Genomic DNA, 22965 nt, shown 5'->3' with positions numbered 1-22965 from the left:
GACTCAATCGGATACGCTGTGTGAAGTTGGAGAATGTGGTGAATGTTTTTGACGTATCCGGTAGAGCCAGGATTCCGGGGGCTTAAATGATGAGTGAATGGAAGTGTGGCCTATTTGGATAGGGCAAGTTTGTGCTGTCTGGACACTGCTACTCCTCACCCTGCCCTTGGGTGGGAAAGGAGGTCCGGATGATGATGATGATATAACACGATGTAAAAATTTTATCTTTTTGTTAACAATATGCATTTTTCTTTAAATAACACTATCTATCTATCTATCTATTGCCAGATGCCTCAATCCCGTTTGGGGTGGCCACAAACAAATCGCCTCCAAGTCGCCCTGTTCCCCGCCATTTCACTGCCCTGCTCCCAACTCACACCTCCCTCTCTCATATGCCTTTCCACCCCATCCCTCCATCTCATTCTCGGCCTCCCCCTCCCTCTTCCCCACTCCACCTCACTCACATACACTCTCTTCGTCAGTCTTTCACCCTCCATCCTCTCCACGATTTAAGAAAAAGCAAAATTTGAGCCATGGGGCATTTCATTTTGTGGCCACCAGAGGTCTCACACTGTCAGTCAGAGCAGGAGACTGATTTGGACATGTTACTGTAATGTCAGCTGCCTGTGCCCCTCCTCTCTATCTGTAGAGTGTGTGTGCTTAATTCAGGTGTAATTAAATGTATGGAATTATGGTATAACTAATTTATTTACCACACTGTACTATAAAAAGTTCACAGAACTAACTCCTTCACTAAACACGAATTCTCGTGGGAAAATTATGTTTAAATTACACGAAATTCAAATTACACGACTTCTGAAACAAAATACAGTACTGTAGTAGTGTAAATCGAGAGGTACCTGTATCTTAGTCTATCTTAGCTTGGGAACTAAAATAGTGTGTTATCTATTCACATATATCTGAATAAACTCTGCACAGTTAGTAAAAGGGGATTACCTTCAGGACTACTGATGTGTGTGTTACAGGATGCCATAAAGAAGTGAGCTGTTCCACCGAAAATAATGTACTGAAGGACTGCTTAGTTGGTGAATCAGCCATAACAAACGGCAGCGTGGTACGACACTATAACCACAGCAGAGTAAGAGGAGCCAAGTCCAATTTGCAATCAACAACTGCACACACGAATTTCGTCATGTCAGGAATGTGAGAGGTGTGAATGATGAAGTGAAAGAGAGTGAGATTGTTCAGGTGCTTAAGGATGCAAGAGTGGATATATGTGGATTGACAAACTAAATGGAAAGGTGAAAGGGTGAGAGAATGGGATTATGGTTTAGGTATATGTGCGGGAGTTAATGAGAATGAGAGGGCAAGAGAGGGAGTATGTCTAATGATAAGCAAGAAGTGGAAGGAGAATATAAGAGAGTATGGAACAGTGGGTGCAAGGACTGTATGGGTGAGGATGAAAGTAGGTATACAAGCGTGAAAGATGAGTTTTGGGCGAGAGTAAAGGAATGTATGGACAAATGTGAGAGAAGCGAGAGAGCGCTTTTGATTGGAGACAGGAATGGCAAAGTTGGGAATGTACGAGAGGATGGAGTGGTTGGTCAGTGAGGTGTGCCAGCTGAAGTAGATGGGAATGGTAGTGCTTTGGTGGACATCTGTGCTGGTAAGGGGTTGGCAATAGCCAACACCTACTTTCGAAATAAGATGATCCACCGGGATACATGGAGAGTAATGAGGAGGGTGGATGGTGAACTTGTTGAACAAAAGGCAATGATAGACTACGTGTGTGTGGATGAGCGAATGAGAAGACAAGTGTTGGATGCAAGAGTGTGGAGAGGGTGGGGGAACGGAGTCTCGGACCATCACTTAGTAATGGCCAAGGTAAAGCTGCAAAGAAAATGGTTGAGGACACGCAGGGGAAGACAGGAGGAAACAGTTTCTGTGAGAAGAGTGGAGAATTTGCAAGACAGTGAGAAAATGGCAGAGTATAAAAGCGTAGTGGAAGAAAGATTGGGAACATATGAGCTGGAGCAGAAGGAAGGGGTGGAAAACCTATGTAAGATATTTACAGGAGATAGGCCCAGTGTGTGAGGTGGTTTGTGGAGTGAGGAGGAAATGCAAGGGTGTGCAAGGGACAGCATAGTGGAATGATGAGGTGAAACGAGCTGTGGAACAAAAGAAGGAAATAGTGAATGGTTAGCAAGTAGAGGTAGGGGAGAATATGAGAGAGAGAAGAGAGAGTTATATGTGAATAGAAGGGAGGTGAAGAGACTGGTGAAGGAGAGTAAGAAGAAAGTGCATGAAGAGTTTGGGAGAAATCTGAGTGTGAAATGGAGGGACAGTAAGAAATTGTTTTGCAAGGTAAAGAAAGTAAGGCAGTGTGAAAGGGGAAATAGTAGGGGAGTGAAAGATAGGAATAATAGATTGTTGGTGGAGAAGAGAGAGAAACTGAGGAGATGGAAGGAGCACTTTGAGGATTTGTTGAATGTAGAGAGTGACAGCAGTGCGAGTGTAAGTGGTTGGGGTATGGCTGGGAGAATAAGAGATGAGAGGAGGGAGAAAGAGATCAGTAGGACGGAAGTAGTGGAAGCAATGAAGAACATCAAGTTGGGAAAGGCACCAGAAATTGATAGAGTGTGTGGTGAAATGCTGAGGTATGGGGGTGACATTGTTGTGGAGTGGATATAGAAGTTGTGTAGATTGGCTTGGGAAGAAGGAAGGGTTCCGGAGGACTGGAAATCAGGTATAACTGTTCCTTTATATAAAGAAAAAGGGGAGAGAGAAGTATGTGGTAACCATAGGGGTATTTGCCTTCTTAGTGTGACTGGTAAAATATTTGGTAGAATACTCATTGATAGGGTTAGGCATATGACAGAGGAGCTAGTTGGAGAAGAACAAGGGGGATTTAGGAAGGGAAAAGGGTGTGCAGATCAGATATTTGTTCTAACATGTTTAGTGGAGAAGTATCTAGAGAAGGGAAAGAAAGTGTATGCTGCCTTCATGGACTTGGAGAAAGCTTATGACAGAATAGATAGGCATGGGATGGAGGGGAAATTGTTGAATGCTGTGAAGAGTATGTACGAAGGAGCTAGGGTTACGGTGCGAGTGGATGGTGAGCTGAGTGAGTTCTTTGATCTCAATGTGGGACTGAAACAGGGTTGTGTGATGTCTCCATGGCTGTTTAATATATACATGGATGGGGTTGTAAAGGAGGTGCAAGGTAGGGCAGTGGATGTGGGGGTGGCTCTAATGAATGAGGGTGAAATTTGGAAGATTCCAGTGTTGCTGTTTGCTGATGATACAGTATTGTTGAGTGAAGATGAATGGGAGTTGCAAGGTTTGGTGATTGAATTTGGGACAGTGTGTAGGAGGAGGAAGCTGAAAGTTAATGTAAACAAAAGTAAAGTTATGGTGTTTGAGAGGAATGAAGTCACAGAATGTACAGTGAGGTTGGATGGTGAGGATATGGAGAGTGTGAGTGCATTCAAGTACTTGGGTAGTGTGATGAGTAAGAATGGAACTTTGGGGGATGAAGTGCGTGAAAGGGTACAGAAGGGAAGGAAGGTTGTTGGTTTACTGAAAGCAGTGATAAGAAATAGGGAGGTGAGTATGGAAGTTAAGAAGTCACTGCATGACAGTATTGTGATCCCTACCCTGACATATGGAAGCAAGGCGTGGACCTTGCAAGAGGGGAACAAGTCAAGAGTGACAGCAGTGGAAATGAGTTACTTGAGAGGAGCATGTGGAGTGACAGGTTGACGAATGAAGAAGTGAAGGAACGTTGTGGGGTGGATGTGGATGTGGTTGAGAAGATTAGGAGAAATACACTGAGGTGGTTTGGACATGTGGAGACAATGGAGAATGAAAGACTGACTAAGAGGGTGTATGTAGGTGAGGTGGAGGGAGGGAGAGGGAGGGGTAGACCGAGGATGAGGTGGAGGGATGGAGTTGAGAGGTATATGAGGGAGGGGGGGTGAGTTGGGGGGAGGGTGGTCTAATGGTGGGTGACAGAGCGACTTGGAGGCATTTTGTCTGAAGCCACCCTTTGCGGGATTAGGGCGTCGGGCTATAGATAGATAGATAGATAGACAGGCTACTCAGATTATCCAGGTGTCCAACAGGTCCAGGTATTATTTTGAAAAGTCATACGTCAGGCAGGGCTGCATACTGAAAGGTGCTGCCAAATCTGCGGCTTCATATCTATTTTCTTTTGTGGATACTAATGAATGAAAAATATTTTATCACTGTTATCTTGCTTTATGGATGGTTCTAGTAAAACTGCCTATGTCTGCCTCTATGTTATGCTTACAGAGATGAATAAACTGATGAAAGCTGAGTTTTAAAAATGACATAATACATACACAGTAATCAAAAGGCTCCCACATTGTAACTTTGTAACATATCAATAGAACTGATTAATCTGATGACTAAAATATGTTTTTAGGTGTTTTCCTATCTGTCAAAATTAAAAAGAAATTAAGCACTGGCTACTTTTTCATAGCCTACCCCACATCAGAGCTAAGCGACAGAAGCAAACATAGTGGCATATTTCTGAAACAGGGTCTGGTAAAGTGTCTACTTGGTAAACACACAAGTAACAAGCCAAACAAGTACTACATTCTTACACACTCCAGCCATCTATAAATCCGTTCAGTAACTTTTAATCATCATCATCTTCAACACTTTGCTCCCACCTGTGCAACTTCTGACAAGGAATGGCAATGACAGAACTGGATCTGGGCTACTCTCTGTAACCTTCATCATCCATCACCCTTCCCTTGCAAATATACAATTAATTACCCATATTGATGGTAACATGCAAATTTCAAGATCAGTTCCAATGCACAAAGACAACAACATAATACTGTACCTGTAACTAACAAATTTGCATATATGCTATCATATTAAAGACTCTTTTAAAGCACAGTAATGTAAATAAGTAACTGTTCTTGCAATTACCTTCCCTCTGTTTAACTGCATATAAATATAAGTATTTAATTTAATGAGAAGTTTTAAAAACCTGTCTGAACCTTATTTAAAAAAAATAAAATTACAGCCAGAGAGTTAATTTGCTTTCCACACATTCACATACTCTCACTTGACATTACTCATATATATACAATACACAATTCAAACATCCTATAGTCGCGACGCGTGACTCTGAGGTTGTTATTATCGTGCTCTGGCAACCTACCATTCAAAAGTGCGTCTGATTTTGTGTATAATATGAGACGCATGTGATTTGTGTATAATAATATTCGTTTATAATATATTCGTGCATAATAATATGATTCGTGTATAATATGACATGAAATCGGACACACTTTTGAATGGTAGGTTGCCAGGGTACGATAATGACAACCTCAGAGTCGTGCGTCGCGACTATAGTTGTTGTTGCTGAGTAATCCTGAGCTGTCTGGCCAAACAGACCCATCAACTGCAGGCAAGCAACTACTCCTGCAGGGTCATCCTGTACAGTGAAATAAAGTTCCCCAGCTGCAAACAGTGCCTCAGCACAGCAAGGCATGGGATAAAGTGAATGGGGTAGTAGTAGTAGTAGTAGTAGTAGTAGTAGTAGTAGTAGTTCCCTAGGCAGTCTGGCCGAACAGCCCCGAGTCCCTTAGGAAGGCCATGGCCGAGACCGGGCTTTCCCACAGAGCTCTCAAAGAGTGTATGTTGTGTTGTGGGCACAGGTGATTGTGAGCAATGCAGTCTTCCATAATGTGCTTAATAGTATGGGATGCTGTGCTGCATCCTGCATAGGCATCAGCGACGGAGTCATCCAGCCTCTTCTGGTAGCTTAAGTGGGCTGGATGATGCCCACATCTCAGCCTGGCCAGGTGGATCCTGTCCTCACGAGGAAGATAGGATTCAGAAGGGTGGATGTCAGGAGGCCATGCATGCAGCTGTGTGTTGTCTTTAAGTGACTGAATGGAGCAGAGAGTGATCTGAGTGTGGATATGCTTCTGGAAGCTGGTCTGAGGTGGGCGAGGGGGAAGAGATGACAGTATTTGTGTATGGTATCGTGTGCTGGGTGTTGTTTTGATGTTCCTTGGTGTGGGTGGATGTGCTGCCATGTACTGTAGTGGATGTTGTGGGTTTGTGGAGGCTGCAGCAAGAAACTGGGTGCCTCTCATGTCTAGGTGATCCTTGACTTTGAGACTTTGGTTTCTTGATGTAGGTGGTCCGTGGGTGTAGTAGCTGTGCAGCCTGTGATTATTTTTAGGGCCTTGTTCTGTATGGTCTGTAGAGTGTTGTAGTGTGTTTTGGTCAGGTTAGAAGCCCAGGCAGGGCTTGCATAATTCATCACTGAACGTATGTATTGTTTGTATACTGTGGTGGTGGTTTCTTTGTTGTGTCCGAATGTTGTATGGGCAAGTTTTTTTTTTTTTTTTTTTTTTTTTTCTTAAATAACAGAACGGAGGAAGGAAAAACAAATGGATAAAAAAAAAAATAGTCCATACACCAGATTACTGGTGTCCTCTGTTCATAAAATATCTGTAACAGTTAGACTTGAACAGTTGTGGGTTGAAATTTGGAGGAAAACAACTCTGGGGAAGCGAGTTCCAGAGAGACGCAGTTCGGGGAATGAAAGAATTCTGATAGGCAGAAGTTCTGCAATATGGTTGAGTGACAATCCAGTCATGAACGCTACCAGATGCCCGTGTAGCACGAGGGAAGGCATGGAGAGGCGGCACCATGGACGCAACTTCGTCTGAGCATTTGCCAAAAAAAATTTCTGTAAAATAATGCAAGGGAGGCAACATTCCTTCTTACTTGCAGGGGAGGTAGTTTATATGTAATGGCAGGGTTGTTAATGATTCTAACAGCTTTATTCTGAATTTTGTCTAGTTGTCTTAACCCTTCAACCGCGGGTATTGTTTTGGTCTGACTGTCCTCTCCCGCGGGGGTTTCAGCCAAATGTAAACAAACCTTTAAACCTTAATAACTCTGCACAGAATAAAGCTAGAGAAAAAAAATAAGGTACCATTAGAAAGTACTAACCTTCAGCTTTCCATTGATGTAGGTTTCATGACTTTATTGACTTTCACAGGACGGGCAGTGCCGTTAGAAGTGAGGGGTGTAAAATCACTATTTTTCGCTCACACATCATTACCTTCGCTCATACACCATTACCAAATGCCAACCTCATTCTGATAATAATACTATAAACATATATGAACACTGCACATACGATAAACACCCACTCTGTGTTCACTGAGGCAGGTAAAAGGCACTGTAATTACCTGCACTTCACTGCCACATCAGCGGTGTTGTAATCACTATTTTTCGCTCACACACCATTACCAAATGCCAACCTCATTCTGATAATAATACTATAAACATATATGAACACTGCACATACGATAAACACCCACTCTGTGTTCACTGAGGCAGGTAAAAGGCACTGTAATTGCCTGCACTTCACTGCCACATCAGCGGTGTTGTAATCACTATTTTTCGCTCACACACCATTACCAAATGCCAATCACATTCTGATAATAATACTATAAACCTATATGAACACTGCACATACGATAAACACCCACTCTGTGTTCACTGAGACAGGTAAAAGGCACTGTAATTGCCTGCACTTCACTGCCACATCAACATGTGTTGTCACTCACACAGCTGGACAGATACTGATGCACGCTTGGTCAGGGGTGGGGTGGGGGGCCCAGGGGGTGGGAGGTGGGGCCCCAGGGGGGGGAAGAGGGAGGTGGGGGTCGGCTGGAGTGAAAGAACTTAATAGCTACTCTCCCTTGAAACAATTGGCGCACGGAAAAAACGCGGGGTATTCAAAATATTCACAAACATTCGAGAATGACACCCGCGGTTTGGTCCAGTTTTTGCAACGTCATTCTGGAATGACACCCGCGGTTAAAGGGTTAATGCAACCTCTCCACAACCATTCCACAAGGGTGAGCAATATTCAAGCTGACAGCGCACATGACTCTTATAAATTATAGCTAACTGCTCATCAGCGAAGAAGTTACGGACTCTGTACAATAATCCAAGTTTCTTTGAGGCGGCCTTAGCAAGTGATCTGACATGAGAGGTCCAGCTGAGGGCACTGTTAAGTGAGACACCAAGAATTTCAATACTTTTGGAGATGGAAATATTAGTAGCACTGAAGGTAATGTACGAATCTGGCAATACCTGTCTATTAGTAAACTGTATATATTTAGTTTTACTAGCATTAAAAGAGACAAGGTTGTTTTGTCCCCATTCACTGATTGTAGATAGATCTTGATTTATGGAGACGGCTGTACTGAGTTGAGTGGTAGAGATATTAGACTTTGTAAATGGATGCCTGAGTGTGAATGAACTATGTAGTGTTGAGTCATCTGCATATGAGTGAACGGGATTGTGACAGATAAGAGATCATTAATATGAACCAGAAATAGGGCAGGGGCCAGAACTGATCCCTGCGGCACGCCAGCATTAATTGAGTGGAAATTCGAGTATACATCATCTACTTTTACTCTTATTTTCCTGTCACTAAGATAAGAAGAAATCAAAGGAACAAAAGACGTTAGTCCATAGCAAGGGAGTTTGGACAGCAGGGAACGGTGCCATACTCTGTTGAAAGCTTTAGAGATATCAAGAGCTACTGCATGAATTTCTCCAAAAAGATCAATTGATTGATGGATGGTATGAGTTAAGAGATTGAGTATGTCAATGGTGGATCTTTCGTGGCAAAAACCGTATTGTCTATCACTAATTAAGTTGTTGGATTCAAGATGTTTAACAATATGCTTATTAATTAAAGTTTCAAATACCTTACCAAGAGAAGATGTGACAGCTATTGGTCTGTAATTGGAGGGGTCAGACGAACTTCCTTTCTTCGGAACTGGGTGGATATTGGCTTCTTTCCATGAATTTGGGAATAAAGAAGTACGTATGCATAGTCCGAATAATTTAGCTAGGACAGAGGCAAGTTCAGGGGAACACTTTTTCAAAACAATTGGCGGAATTCCATCTGGGCCTGGAGCTTTGTTGGTAGGTAAATTGTCGAGGATGGATTTTACGTATCTTGTCTGTATTTTAAGTGGGGCAATTTCGGGAGAATCAAGTTCCAGTACTGAGACATTCTGGCTGGTATCATCTATGGTAGAGTTTCTTGCAAAGGTACTAGCAAAGATATCTGCTTTCCCACATGGGTCATTTGTAATATTGCCATCTGCCATCTGAAGATTTTAGTGGGGGAATGGAAGATGACTTGTTAAAGTTATTATTGAAAGAATTAAGAGTTGACCAGAATATTCTATTGTCATTAGGGTTGTTAAGTAGTTTTGATGCTTGCTTTTGAAGAAAGTTTGATTTAGATAGATTTAATACAGCTTTTGCATGATTTCTAGCAATTTTAAATTGGGAGAGTGATTCAGATGTTTTTGATTTTAAGGAAGAGTTATATGCTAATGACTTTTGGGCTGTTGCTCTGGCACAATTGCCATCAAACCATTTTGGAGAGTTTGATCTTTTAGTGATTTGTTGACTTGGTATGAATAAATCCATACCAGCTAGTATTAAGTCGCAAATGTGGGACTGGGTAGAGTTGGGATCACTAGAGAAGAAAGACTGCCATGGAACATCAGCAAGATAATTTCTAAATCCATCCCAGTCTGCCCTGTCAAAGTGCCATCGGGTCACCCTGACAGGTTCGGAATGGGGAGGTGTAGGAGGGTTAACTAATGAGGCTTTGATGAGACTGTGGTCAGAGGATCCAAGTGGTGACAGTACCTCTATCCTGTATTGATCTGGATTATTTGTCAAGAATAAATCCAAGAGATGGGCATTATGGTCAGGATTATCAGGTATTCGGGTTGGTTGCTTTACCAACTGGGTGATATTAAACAATTCCGCAAACAGCTCGCATTCTAGACCAGCGTCGTCAGTCCGGGCAGAATGCAATAACCATTCAACATTGTGTATGTTAAAATCACCCAAAATGGTAATTTCATTGCCAAGGGCAAGGTCAAGGTTACTCAACTGAGAGGATATGGAATCAAATACACTGGGTTCCGAAGAAGCATTGGGGGAACGATAAACTACACAGATATATTTGGTAATGTTTTGGCAAACAAAGCATTGAGTCTTGGTGTTATTTTATTTTTAATGTTTGTGATGTGTTGTTTAAATGACACTGATGTATTGTATGTTACACCATGGATTTTGGGTGGGTGGGTGTGTGGTAGGGGAGTGTTGTTTATGGTGAGGTGTGGGATGTGACTGTGTTCTGCTGTCCAATTTATGAGAAGAGTCACTGTAGATTTAGCTGGGGCTATTTTGAGCCTGTTTGTGGTGAACCATTCCTGTAGTGTGTTGAGGTAAGGTTGAATGATGTGTGCAGCTATGTTTGAGTTTTGGTGCGTACATGTAAGTGTTATATCATCTGCATAGGAAGCCATGTGTATCTGTGGTGTGTGGGGTGTGGGTATGTCGTGCATGTATAGATTAAAGAGTGTAGGGGACAAAACAAATCCTTGGGGGACGCCATTTGTGAAGTTTCTGATGTTAGAAGACTGACCGGCAAATGTTACGTGTGCACATCTGCCTGCTAGGTAGTTTGCCAGCCATCTCTTTGCGTTATTGCGCATGTTTGTGTTCAGTATTTTGTTTGTGGGGCTGTGGCGGGGGATGGCATCAAAAGCTTTGCTAATGTCTAGTGTGACTAGGAGTGTTCTGTGTGGTGGCCTAGCTGAATTTATGCCATCGAAACTCTCTGTGTAAGATTTGTAAGAAGGGTGTTTGTGGAGTGTAGTGGCCTAAAGCCATGTTGTGACTGGGCTAGGGGAATGTGAGGTGTGACTAGTTGCAGTATCAGTCATTCAGTGACTTTAGAGGGGGTGCAGAGGAGTGTGATGGGGCGATGTGAGGAGGGTAACGTGGGGTCTTTGTTGGGTTTAGGGATAATGATGATAATGCCATGCTTCCTGATGCTGGGTATTATGTTGTGTGAGTAGCTGTAGTTTGATATGTTGGTGAGTGCTTGTATGCCTTGTGGTCCTAGGTGTTTAAGGTGAATGTTGCTTATGTTGTCTGGTCCAGAGGCAGATGAGTGCTTGAGGCTGTTAATGATGTGCTTCGTCCGGTTGTAAGTGAAAGGTGCGTAGTCTAGGTCTGTGGGGAACTGTCTCTTACGTCTGATGACACGTCGATCTTCGGGATGGGGGTTTAGATGGCTGACTTGTGAAAAGTGATTGATGAGAGTGTTTGCTTGTTGTTTGTTTGAGGGTATGGTGTCTGTTGTTGTGATGGCAGCATGTGATTGTGTGGTGTTGCTGTTGGAAAGTATGATGCTGTTTAGTGTTTTGTAGAGTTTGCTGATGTTTGTTTTGTGGTCAAGTGTTTGGAGGTAATTTTTCCAGTTTAGTGTTTGCTGTTCTGATATTTTATTGTTTATCTGAGTGTTGAGTTCTTGTATTTGCTGTATGGTGTCTTGTGTATGGGGTGTTGGGGAGTGTTGCAGTGTGTCCCATTGTCTGATGAGGCCTTGAATTTCTGGTGTGAAGTTGGGGTTGTGTCTTTTTCTGTTGCCTCTAGGGATGTGTCTTTTGTCTGCGTTTTGTGCAATTGTACTGAAAGTGTGCACAGCAGTGTTGATGTTTGTGATGGGTGTACTATTTAGTGTTTCGAAATGTTGTTCTGTTTCAGTTACAAAGGCCTCCCAGTTGGCTCTCTTATAATTAGTGTATATGTGTTTGTGGCCAGCTGGGGTGATTCTCGTTTTGGCAGTGATGATGATTGGGAGGTGATCAGAACCTAGGGTTTTAACCACTCTCCATGATGTAGTGGGGGCGAGGTTTGGGGAGCAGAAGGTGATGTCTGGAGATGATGGGAGGAAGAGGGCTTGGTGTGGGATATGGGTATGTTGGTTTAGACTGTTTAATATGAAAAGATGACCTATCTGGGATTGCAGTACCAGCCCTCTGTCTGTGTCAGGGTTGTTGACATGCCAGGCCGACGACTTGGCGTTGAAATCACCACCCAGGATGATATTGGGTATGTTAGTGATGTGGTGTATCTGCGGAGAGTAATTGTGTGGTACTGTGGGGGACAACTGTTATGTGTGATTTGTTACCAGTGCATATTTTAATTGATTGTATTTCTGTTGTGGTGTCATGTGGGGGAAGAAGTGACTGTGTGTGTGCACTGGTGTCTGCAAAGTTGATGGATTTGTGTACCAGGGTGATGAGTCCACCGCCACCACCATCGGCCCGGTCTTGTCGAACGGGGGTGAAGTTATGAAATGTCGGTGTTTTCTGTGCTCTGTGTAGTTTTGTTTCTTGCAAGATGGCAATGCGTAGGTTCTGTTGTTTGATGAATTGTGTGAGTTCATGTATTTTGGTGTTTATGCCATCTATGTTTAACTGCAGGATGTTTATGTTGTGTGTGCGATGTGTGTTGGCTGCTGCAGCAAGGGGGGGAAGTGGTGTGGGTGGAGGGGAAGGGGTAGGAGGAGGTTGTGATGGAGGTAAGGGTTTAGGTGGATTAGGATGGGTTGGAATGGGAGGAGTCGGGGGACTGGATAGTGTGGGAAGGGTCGGTGGGTTTGGCTGTGGAGGTGTGAAGGAAGTAGGAGTAGGATTGGAAGAAGGGTTGATGGGTGGGGGGAAGGAGCATATGGAGCAGGTCCAGGTGTTTGTGTAATGTTTTCTGGATGCCAGTGTTGTGCAGGTGTAATGGGTCCAGTTCTTGCAGGAGTTGTACTGAACTGAACCCTTTGTCTGTCGGCTCAACATGATAGGTTTTGAGCATTTTGGACATATGTATTTGGTGGTGGGTCCTGGATTGCTCTCAATGTCCCCAGCTAGAAGAAGTCGTCAAGAAATGACAGCCGGGGAGTCATTTCTCGGTGTAGAAAAAATGGTGTTGTTGTGTGTGTTGTGTTGGGAGATGTGGTACTTGCCTGGGCGACCAAAGCCACTCTCAGGTACTTGAGCCCCGCGAGGGGCCGGGGGGGTTTGCGGTGGTTTGGCCCCCATGCTGTCCTCCTCTTCTCTTCGACAGCCTCTGGGGGGTAGACCCACGACGAAGATGCCACAGCTCCAGGTCCACCCAGTTATAAGGGACACTGCAGCATCAGTGATGATATTTATAGAACTATAAATATCATCATTGATGCTGCAGTGTCCGTTATAACTGGGTGGAGTGATGCAAATATGGGAACCATACTCCCTAAGTGAATGGGGTTAGGGAGTATGGTTCCCATATTTGCATCACTCCACCCAGTTATAAGGGACACTGCAGCATCAGTGATGATATTTATAGTTCTATCTATTGCCAGACGCCTCACTCCCATACGGCGTGGCCACAAATAAACTGCCTCCAAGTCACCCTGTCCAATGCCACTTCACTGCCTTGCTCCCAGTTCACCCCCCCCACCCACCTCATATACCTCTCACCTCCATCCCTCCAACTCATCCTTGGCCTCCCCCTCCCCCTTCCACCTCACTCGCACACACTCTCCTAATTAGTCTCTCGATCTCCATCTTCTCAACATGGCCAGACCTCTCAATGTATTTCTCCTAACTCTGTCTATAACATGCACATCCACACCACTGTGCTTCTTCACTTCCTTATTTGTCAGTCTGTTTCTCCTTGTAACTCCACATGCTCCTCTCAACTCATTTCCATTGCTCTCACTCTTGATTTGTGTCCTTCCAACAAGGCCCAAGCTTCACTTCCAAATGTTACAGTTGGTATCACAATACTGTCATGCAATGACTTTTTTACTTCCATGCTCACTTCCCTGTTCTTTATCACTGCTCTCAAAGAACCAGCAACCTTTCTTCCCTGTTGTACCTTTTCCAGCACTTCACCTTTTAAATTCCAACTTTCTAATGCAAGCGTTAACCGTTACTCCCAGTCCTTCATTCATGCAACAGGTCAACTCTGGAACTGTCTCACTCTGTCTATATTTCCTGCTTCCTATGATCTCCAGTCTTTCAAACGCAGTGTGTCCAGGCATCTCAAAATGATCGGATCTTGAATTTGGCTCTCTCTTGTATTTTGTTTTTCTCTTGGAGGGAACTATTATTGTGGGCTCATGGCCTCTGGTTCCTTCTTCCTCACATTAAAAGAAAATAAAAAATCTTACTCATCACACTACCCAAGTACTTAAACGCACTCACATTTTACTTCCTCCTCTTCCAGCCTCACTGTACATTTATAGTTCATAAAGATATTAAATGGTGTGAGGGATACATTTTAATGTATCATTCATACCGTATGTTTCCTCTGTCTATATTACTGTGATTACTGTTTTCTGTCATAAGTGGTGTTGTATTAGATGTAGTTTTATATTCTAGTTTGTTTTTACCTTTTTATTTAATTCATTTTTTTATTTCTGTGTTCATCCTGAGCACAGGCTTCACAGCCTGTTTACTTTTACATGTCGGTAGGTTTTCTGGTACAGTACAGCTTTGCTACAACAATAATTCAGAAGTTATACCCTGTCTTGGTATGTTAAAAAAGTAATTGCAATTTCACTACCACAATACTTTCGACGGCCACCTCCAAGAATCTCGTGCAGACACATGGTGCACACAGGCTGAAATGGCTGCCCAGTGTTTACATTGGCTGTGACTGTTGCCCTTCATTCTATTTTGTGAATGAGAGGCCACTGAAACACCATCGTTACCACCAAATAACAGCACAAGTGCTTAACAAATAGTGCAGTGTGTGATATTAAGTGATATATTTTGTATCTGAAATACTGAAACCTGTGACTTGGAAATCTTGTCAACCCTATTTAACCATCATCCCCACAATGGGCCTCTACTTGGCTGACTGAGCCAAGACTGCCATTCAGGGCTTACAACCACTGTGATTGTCAGTCTTCTCTTTTAAGTTACGGTATTTTGTGTGTGACAGGCCATTGAAACACTATCACCAAATACAGTAGCAGTGCAAATCTTAACAAATTGTGCAGTGAGCAATATTAAGTGATGTGATAATGACCTTAATCCTATTTCGTTATGCAACAGGTCTTCGCTTGAAGCAACCCTATCACATAATATGCCAGACAGTACAGCAGATCTGTAAAGTCTGGTAGTGGGTTAATGCCCCATCATGTAAAAAGAACTAACTAAACAAGCGAATAAAGCGCCTCGGACCCGGACGGACCATAAGTTGACGACTAAGGAACGGACAAATGACATTCTGAGGCTAAGGACATGGTATGTGAGAGGAGTGAATGATGAAGAGAAAGAGAGAGAGACTGTTCAGGTGCTTGAGGATGCAAAAGTGGATATATGTGGACTGACTGAAACTAAATGGAAAGGTGAAAGGGTGAGAGAATGGGATTATGGTTTAGGTATATGTGCGGGAGTTAATGAGAATGAGAGGGCAAGAGAGGGAGTATGTCTGATGATAAGCAAGAAGTGGAAGGAGAATAAAAGAGAGTATGGAACAGTGGGTGCAAGGATTGTATGGGTGAGGATGAAAGTAGGTAGACAAGCGTGGCCGATTGTATGTGTGTATGCTCCGACAGAGGATCGAGTGGCAAGAGTGAAAGATGAGTTTTGGGCGAGAGTAGAAGCATGTATGGACAAATTTGAGAGGAACGAGAGAGTGCTTTTGACTGGAGACATGAATGGCAAAGTTGGGAATGTACGAGTGGATGGCGTGGTTGGTCAGTGGGGTGTGCCAGCTGAAGTAGATGGGAATGGTAGAGCTTTGGTGGACATCTGTGCTGGTAAGGGGTTGACAATAGCCAACACCTACATTCGACATAAGATGATCCACCGGGATACATGGAGAGTAATGAGGAGGATGGATGGTGAACTTGTTGAACGAAAGGCAATGATAGACTACGTGTGTGTGGATGAGCGAATGAGAAGACAAATGTTGGATGCAAGAGTGTGGAGAGGGTGGGGGAATGGAGTCTCGGACCATCACTTAGTGATGGCCAAGATAAAGCTGCAAAGAAAATGGTTAAGGAGACAAAGGGGAAGACAGGAGGAAACAGCTCCTGTGAGAAGAGTGGAGAATTTGCAAGATAGTGAGAAAATGGCAGAGTATAAGAGTATAGTGGAAGAAAGATTGGGAACGTATGAGCTAGAGCAGACGGAAGGGATGGAAGACCTATGTAAGATATTCATGGAAGAGATAGGTGCAGCGTGTGAGGTGGTTTGTGGAATGAGGAGGAGATGCAAGGGTGTGCAAGGGACAGTATGGTGGAATGATGAGGTGAAACGAGCTGTGGAACAAAAGAAGAAGGCATACTGTATAGTGAATGGTTAGCGAGTAGAGGTACGGAAGAAGATGAGAGAGAGAAGAGAGAGGTATATGTGAGAAGGAGAAGGGAGGTGAAGAGACTGGTGAAGGAGAGTAAGAAGAAGGTGGATGAAGAGTTTGGGAGGAATCTGAGTGTGAAATGGAGGGAGAGTAGGAAATTGTTTTGGAAGGAGGTAAAGAAAGTAAGGCAGTGTGAAAGGGGATATAGTAGGGGAGTGAAAGATAGGAATAATAGACTGTTGGTGGAGAAGAGAGAGAAACTGAGGAGATGGAAGAAGCACTTTGAGGATCTGTTGAATGTAGAGAGTGAGAGCAATGCGAGTATAAGTGGTTGGGGAATGGCTGGGAGAAGAAGAGATGAGAAGAGGGAGGAAGAGATCAGTAGGGCGGAAGTAGTGGAAGCAATGAAGAAGATCAAGATGGGAAAGGCCCCAGGAATTGATGGAGTGTGTGGTGAAATGCTGAGGTATGAGGGTGAGATTGTTGTGGAGTGGATATGGAAGTTGTGTAGATTGGCTTGGGAAGAGGGAAGGGTCTCAGAGGACTGGAAATCAGGTATAATTGTTCCTTTATACAAAGGAAATGGGGAGAGAGAAGTATGTGGTAACCATAGGGGTATTTGCCTTCTTAGTGTGACAGGTAAAATATATGGTAGAATACTCATTGATAGGGTTAGGCATATGACAGAGGAGCTAGTTGGAGAAGAACAAGGGGGATTTAGGAAGGGAAAAGGGTGTGTAGATCAGATATTTGTTCTAAGATGTTTAGTGGAGAAGTATTTAGAGAAAGGAAAGAAAGTGTACAGGTATGCTGCCTTCATGGATTTGGAGAAAGCGTATGACAGAATAGATAGGCAAGGTATGTGGAAGGTATTAAGAATATATTGGGTGGAGGGGAAATCACTGAATGCTGTGAAGAGTATGTACGAAGGAGCTAGGACTACAGTGCGAGTGGATGGCGAGCTGAGTGAGTTCTTTGATCTCAATGTGGGACTGAAACAGGGTTGTGTGATGTCTCCATGGCTGTTTAATATATACATGGATGGGGTTGTAAAGGAAGTGCAAGGTAGGGCAGTGGATGTGGGGGTGGCTCTAATGAACGAGGGTGAGATTTGAAAGATTCCAGTGTTGCTGTTTGCTGATGATACAGTATTGTTGAGTGAAGATGAATGGGAGTTGCAAGGTTTGGTGAATGAATTTGGGACAGTGTGTAGGAGGAGGATGCTGAAAGTTAATGAAAACAAAAGTAAAAATATGGTGTTTGAGAGGAATGAAGTCAGAGAATGTACAGTGAGGTTGGATGGTGAGGATATGGAGAATGTGATTGCATTCAAGTACTTGGGTAGTGTGATGAGTAAGGATGGAACTTTGGGGGATGAAGTGCGTGAAAGGGTACAGCAGGGAAGGAAGGTTGTTGGTCCAATGAAAGCAGTGATGAGAAATAGGAAGGTGAGTATGGAATTTAAGAAGTCACTGCATGATAGTATTGTGATCCCTACCCTGACGTATGGAAGCGAGGCGTGGACCTTGCAAGAGGAGAACAAGTCAAGAGTGACAGCAGTGGAAATGAGTTACTTGAGAGGAGCATGTGGAGTGACATGGAGGGATAGGTTGACAAATGAAAAAGTGAAGGAACGTCATGGGGTGGATGTGGTTGAGAAGATTAGGAGAAATACACTGAGGTGGTTTGGACATGTGGAGAGAATGGAGAATGAAAGACTGACTAAGAGGGTGTATGTAGGTGAGGTGGAGGGAAGGAGAGGGAGGGGTAGACCGAGGATGAGGTGGAGGGATGGAGTTGAGAGGTATATGTGGGAGGGGGGGGGACTGAGTTGGGGGGAGGGTAGTCAAATGGTGGGTGACAGCGACTTGGAGGCATTTTGTCTGCGGCCACCCTTTGCGGGATTAGGATGTCGGGCTATAGATAGATAGATAATGTATCTTTTTGTTGGGAATGATTGTCCAGGCCTTCTGACTGTTCCTAGTCTCAGGGTGGGGAGTGAGGGGGAGGGGAGACCCTTGTGACAACTCGTACTGGCATAGGAGAAACTCCAGGTAAGTGGCAGAAGTTTTTGGGTAATTTTAGGCGTTGCAATAGAGATTGCCTGCCCTAACCCCATTGAACTCAGGTTATACTGACCTCGTTGTGATATTTCGTTATGCAACAGGTCTTTGCTTGAAGCAACCCTATCACATAACAGGGCCAGACAGTACAGTAAATCTGTAAAGTCTGCTTTAGGAAATTCAAATCCTAAAATTGTTCCCTGCCATTGCGGGGATTTGAACCTGGGTCCAACAGGACTGCAAGCCACCTCTCTATACTGGTTCAGGCTGGTGGGTTGAAGATTAAGAAATGTAATCTAGGGAGGTTGCCTGGTGGCTGCATCAGCTGGGTAGTAGTAGTTATGTGACAGCCGTACCCAATGGAAGACCCGCGACCCTATACGTTACTGCAATTTGTGGTTGAGTCCAGTTGTTCATGGATGTTATGGACAGCTTGTAGAATCATGAGGTATCCTTGTATTTAATTATAAGTTAATAGCTTGTGAAGATTAAAAGACTGGACTGGGGATATTTCCTTTTCCAATGCAGAGGTTAATTTGCTGACATATGGTATGGGTAAATTAAGTATGTGAATTCAGTAATATCATTAACTGCCTGTACAGTATATTCCACTAGGACTGTATTAGTAGGTGAGAGATTCAAGAGGCCTCCAGTGGCAGGAGGTACCCTGTAAGTTCATGTTTTGATGTTTGGTTGTAGGGATTTATAGCAATAAGGCTGTGTATTGATATTAAACAATTAATGCTGACTTGTTGGGTCAAGTTGTAGTTATTTTGTCGAGCAATAGATTTAATATTGTTTGTTTTAATTCCGAGTGTATTTCTTGAACTAATATGCCAATAATAGAAATACTGTATTGCTTAATGAAATGTATTTTAATTGAAGCACCTAAAATTGTTGCCATCCACTTTATATGCCATATTGTTTGGAGGGATAAGTTATTTGGTTTGATGTACAGTATTAATGAAATACTAATTAGTGTTTGTATAAAATTTGCAGGTTGAAAAACCTTCAATAAAGTTACAGCAGTCTGCGTGTCCATTTTACTACACCTAGGTCCCAATTAGTGCATAATCAAATAGCACGATTCCCAAACAAAGCAAGCTGTCTCTTCATATCCACAACGTCTGAAATTAACAACGCTGGTGAAACCACCACAGCAAAAGATGTGATTACTGAAGCATCTATCGAGGATGCATTACAGGAGGCAAGACAAGAGGAGGTTACACCGGTCAGAAACACCAGGAGTGCTCTCCATGATGCTGACCAGCTGAATCTTGGCTGTTTTAGATGCCTTAACCCTTCGGCTGCGGCGGCCATGACGACAACCTACTGAATGTGCTCAGTGCAGAGAAACAGGAAAAAAATGGTGTGTTTTCAATTCATGTTTTATCCCACTTATCCTTAACCTTAAGAGCTTATATTTTCATCAGACAAACTTCAATCTTTCTACTATCATTTGCAACAAACTGCATGTCCATATGCACTCCAAGCCCGGAGAATGATTTGAGAGAATATAAGGTGTGTTTTGACTGTCTGATGCAAGAGATAGCCCCGTGAGGCAGAAAATTCCACCAAACCACAAGGTTTTTTCCATACAAACCAGGGTTACCGCCACGTTACCTCATCACAATAATTACAATACAGTAAAAAAAAAAAAAAAAAAAAAAAAAAAAAAAACTTCCAGCGTCTCGTATTTTTTATTATGATATTCCACAGTGTTTACGCTAGACTTTAGTGAAACAGTAGCGATGAGAGGAAAATCATTAAACTTTACAAAACTTCACTTACTTTTATAAAGCTTATTGATACAATGTCTTGAGTCATTTCATAGCACAGCTGCACAGTTTGCAACTGCAAAAAGGTTCACTAGCTATTGCTTATATATGACCTCTCTTATTATAGCAAAAACATCACTAAATCACTTGTATTTATCACAGTAATTCACAGTACAATATAAAATAACATTTTCAGCCAGTCTTGTATGATTTTAGTGCGATTTGGGTGCATATTACTTCGTAATATTTACGAGAGAGAGAGAGAGAGGCAGCAAACCGGTTTTGACCAGCTCATCGAGGGTATGTGTGCACTCGTGCATGTACGGTACTGTATGTACGTATAATATTATATAGTCAACGGTAATTATCGCTGTTTAACCCCTAAAGTTGGAGTCACTCATCCACCAAATGAATTTTCCTCCATAAGTTATGTGTATCAATTAGTGCGATATCATCTAGTGCACGCTCGCACATCCACTATATAGGCGTGTTAATTGGGACCAAGGTGTAGTTACCCTACAGGCACCACTGCAAGCTCCACATTATCTAATTATGCTGTTACCATCAAGCATATTAAATAGTTTCCTGGGTTACAGGAAACCAATAGGCTGACTCAGTGTAGAGCCACGTGAAGTAGAAAAAAAAGGGTAATAAAATGTACGAGGATGGATGGAAGAAATTGGATGAGAGGAAGCTAGACACAGAAAAACAATGATAAAGGTGGAGGAACAAGTATACAGAAATGCACCCAGAGAGTGGATGATGACTGCCACCACCTACCACCAAACATCCTAGTAAATATACCAAGTATTTATGGTTAACATAGTACGTACCTCCATTGTGTATGTCTTGCCAGACCCTGTGACCCCATAGGCAAAGAGGAGTCCATTCTTGCCAATTAGGAGGTCTGCCACTAAGGGTTTCGCAGCACGGTCGAACACATCTTTCTGTGAGGCATCTAAACCAAAAACCTGCTGGAACTTGTAATACTGCTCCTTCCCATTCCCGTTGCGGAATGCAAATGAATTGAGTGGAGGTACCAGCTGTGGAAGGAAAGAATTATATAAAGTTAAAAGCACAATCATATTCCAATGGATATTTTTTTATAGGTATGTATACACATATCTGGCACTGCCTTTTTGAAAACTGTCTGTATTGTACTGCTGTCTGCTGATGATAATGAACTGCTCAGTGAAGTGGTGTGGGAGCTGCCAGGTCTTGATGAATGTGTCTGGAAGTGTGAGAAAAACTAAATCTAAACTGTGTACAGCATAAGGTTATGGTCTTTTGGGAAGAATGAAGTCATGAGTGCATAGTGAGGTTGAATGGTAAAAAATCAGAGAATGTGAGTGTCTAATGGGGTTGGTGGAGGATTAGTGCCCCTCCCTGTAAAACAATTAACTCTAAGCCCTTGGCCACCCCGTTTGGGATACATGGCATCTGGCAATGAATGAATGAATGAATGATGTGATGTTAAAATATGGAGATTTAAAGGATGAAGTGTATGAAAGGGTACTGCAGACAAGATAGTTGCAGGTTCACTGAAGCACTGGTAAAGAATGGGGAAGTAAGCATGGAAACAAAAAGTAAATGCATGACAGTTTTGTGATCCCCATCCTAATGAATGGAAGTGAAGCCTGAATTCTGTTGGAAGGATAAAGGTCATAAGTATGAGAATTGAAAATGAGATAAGAGCAGCATATTCAGTTACAAAGGGAGACAGACAGACAAATAAGAATGTGAAGGAACATTGTGGTGTCGATGTGGATGTGCTGGAAAGTATTGGAAGTACCCTGAGATGGCCTGGCCACGTAGAGGGAATGGAAAATGAGTGGTGTGCAGGAAAGCACATGTGTGTGAGGTTGACAGAGGAAGGGAAGTTGAAGTCTGAGGATAAGATGGAGGGATGGGGTGAAAAGGTATATTACTGAAAGAACTGTGAGTTACAGAAAGGGCAGACTGATGACACAGAACAAAGTGACATGGAGGCAATTCATTTGCTGTTACCCCACCTAGGATTAGAGTATCTAACTGTACATAGATAGATACAATAATAACTGGCAATGCATATGATTTTTCCACTATCTAACTACCTGCAAACATACAATTCATCTACAGATGTTCAGCACCTCCTACTACTCCTAAAAACATCCTGTTCATCACTCATATTTTCTTTACATTCTCTCTTACAACAACTGGCAGACTTAAAGCAATTCCACAATATTTATTTTTCACTCATTTTGGACACCTTCATGTTTGGACAAATGCACAAGCAGCCTTTTTCCATTCCACTGAGCTCCACATATTTAAGATTAGAATATTTCCCACAATATCTTGTATAATTTCATTCTCTCTTTACATTATTTTATCATCTTTTCAAATACAGTACTAATAATTCAAGAACAATTGCTGCCTTCCCATTCTTTGACCTCTTCATATTGATAGGAAGCGTTAGGAGAAACACAATGTGGTGGTTTGGCCATGTGGAGAGGATGGAGACTGACAGACTGACGAGAAGAGTGTATGTGAGCGAGGTGAAGGGGGAGGCCAATGATGAGACTGAGGGATGGAGTGGAGAGGTATATGAGAGAGGAGGGTATGAGCTGGGAGCAGGGCAGTGAAATGGCAGGGGACAGGGCAACATGGAGGCGATTTGTTTGTGGCCACCCCTTACAGGATTAAGGCATCTGGCAATAGACAGATAAATAGATAGCCATACTCTTTCTTTCTGGAACACCAAATCCAACTAAAGTACAGTTACTGACACTGCTCTCATAATTTCCATATACCAGTTACTCAAAATACAGTATTATATTTCTTCCATCTGCCTCCCAATTCTCTTTAATTTGTTAGTATTTTAGTTCCATCCCTTCTATCTTCATACTTTTTTTCACTCAATTTCACATTTTGTGCCT

The 22965-nt window shown here is 42.8% G+C and overlaps 1 protein-coding gene across 1 annotated transcript in view; it reads right to left on the bottom strand.

Moving 5' to 3' along the window:
• pav (kinesin family member pavarotti) overlaps window positions 1–22965 on the bottom strand; it is a 170702-nt gene that overhangs the window by 141613 nt on the left and 6124 nt on the right. Inside the window, exon 4 of the mRNA XM_080281640.1 lies at window positions 20884–21093. Coding sequence (XP_080137766.1) covers window positions 20884–21093 — 210 coding nt within the window. The remainder of the gene's footprint in view (window positions 1–20883; window positions 21094–22965) is intronic.

This window comes from Coenobita brevimanus, chromosome 90 (genome assembly GCF_032717465.1).
Source record: "Coenobita brevimanus isolate Jiangsu-jjx chromosome 90, ASM3271746v2, whole genome shotgun sequence".
In the NCBI taxonomy this organism is placed as follows: Eukaryota; Metazoa; Arthropoda; class Malacostraca; order Decapoda; family Coenobitidae; genus Coenobita; species Coenobita brevimanus.
The sequence above is the reverse complement of the archived record's forward strand: the minus strand, read 5'-3'. Positions and strand labels throughout refer to the sequence as shown.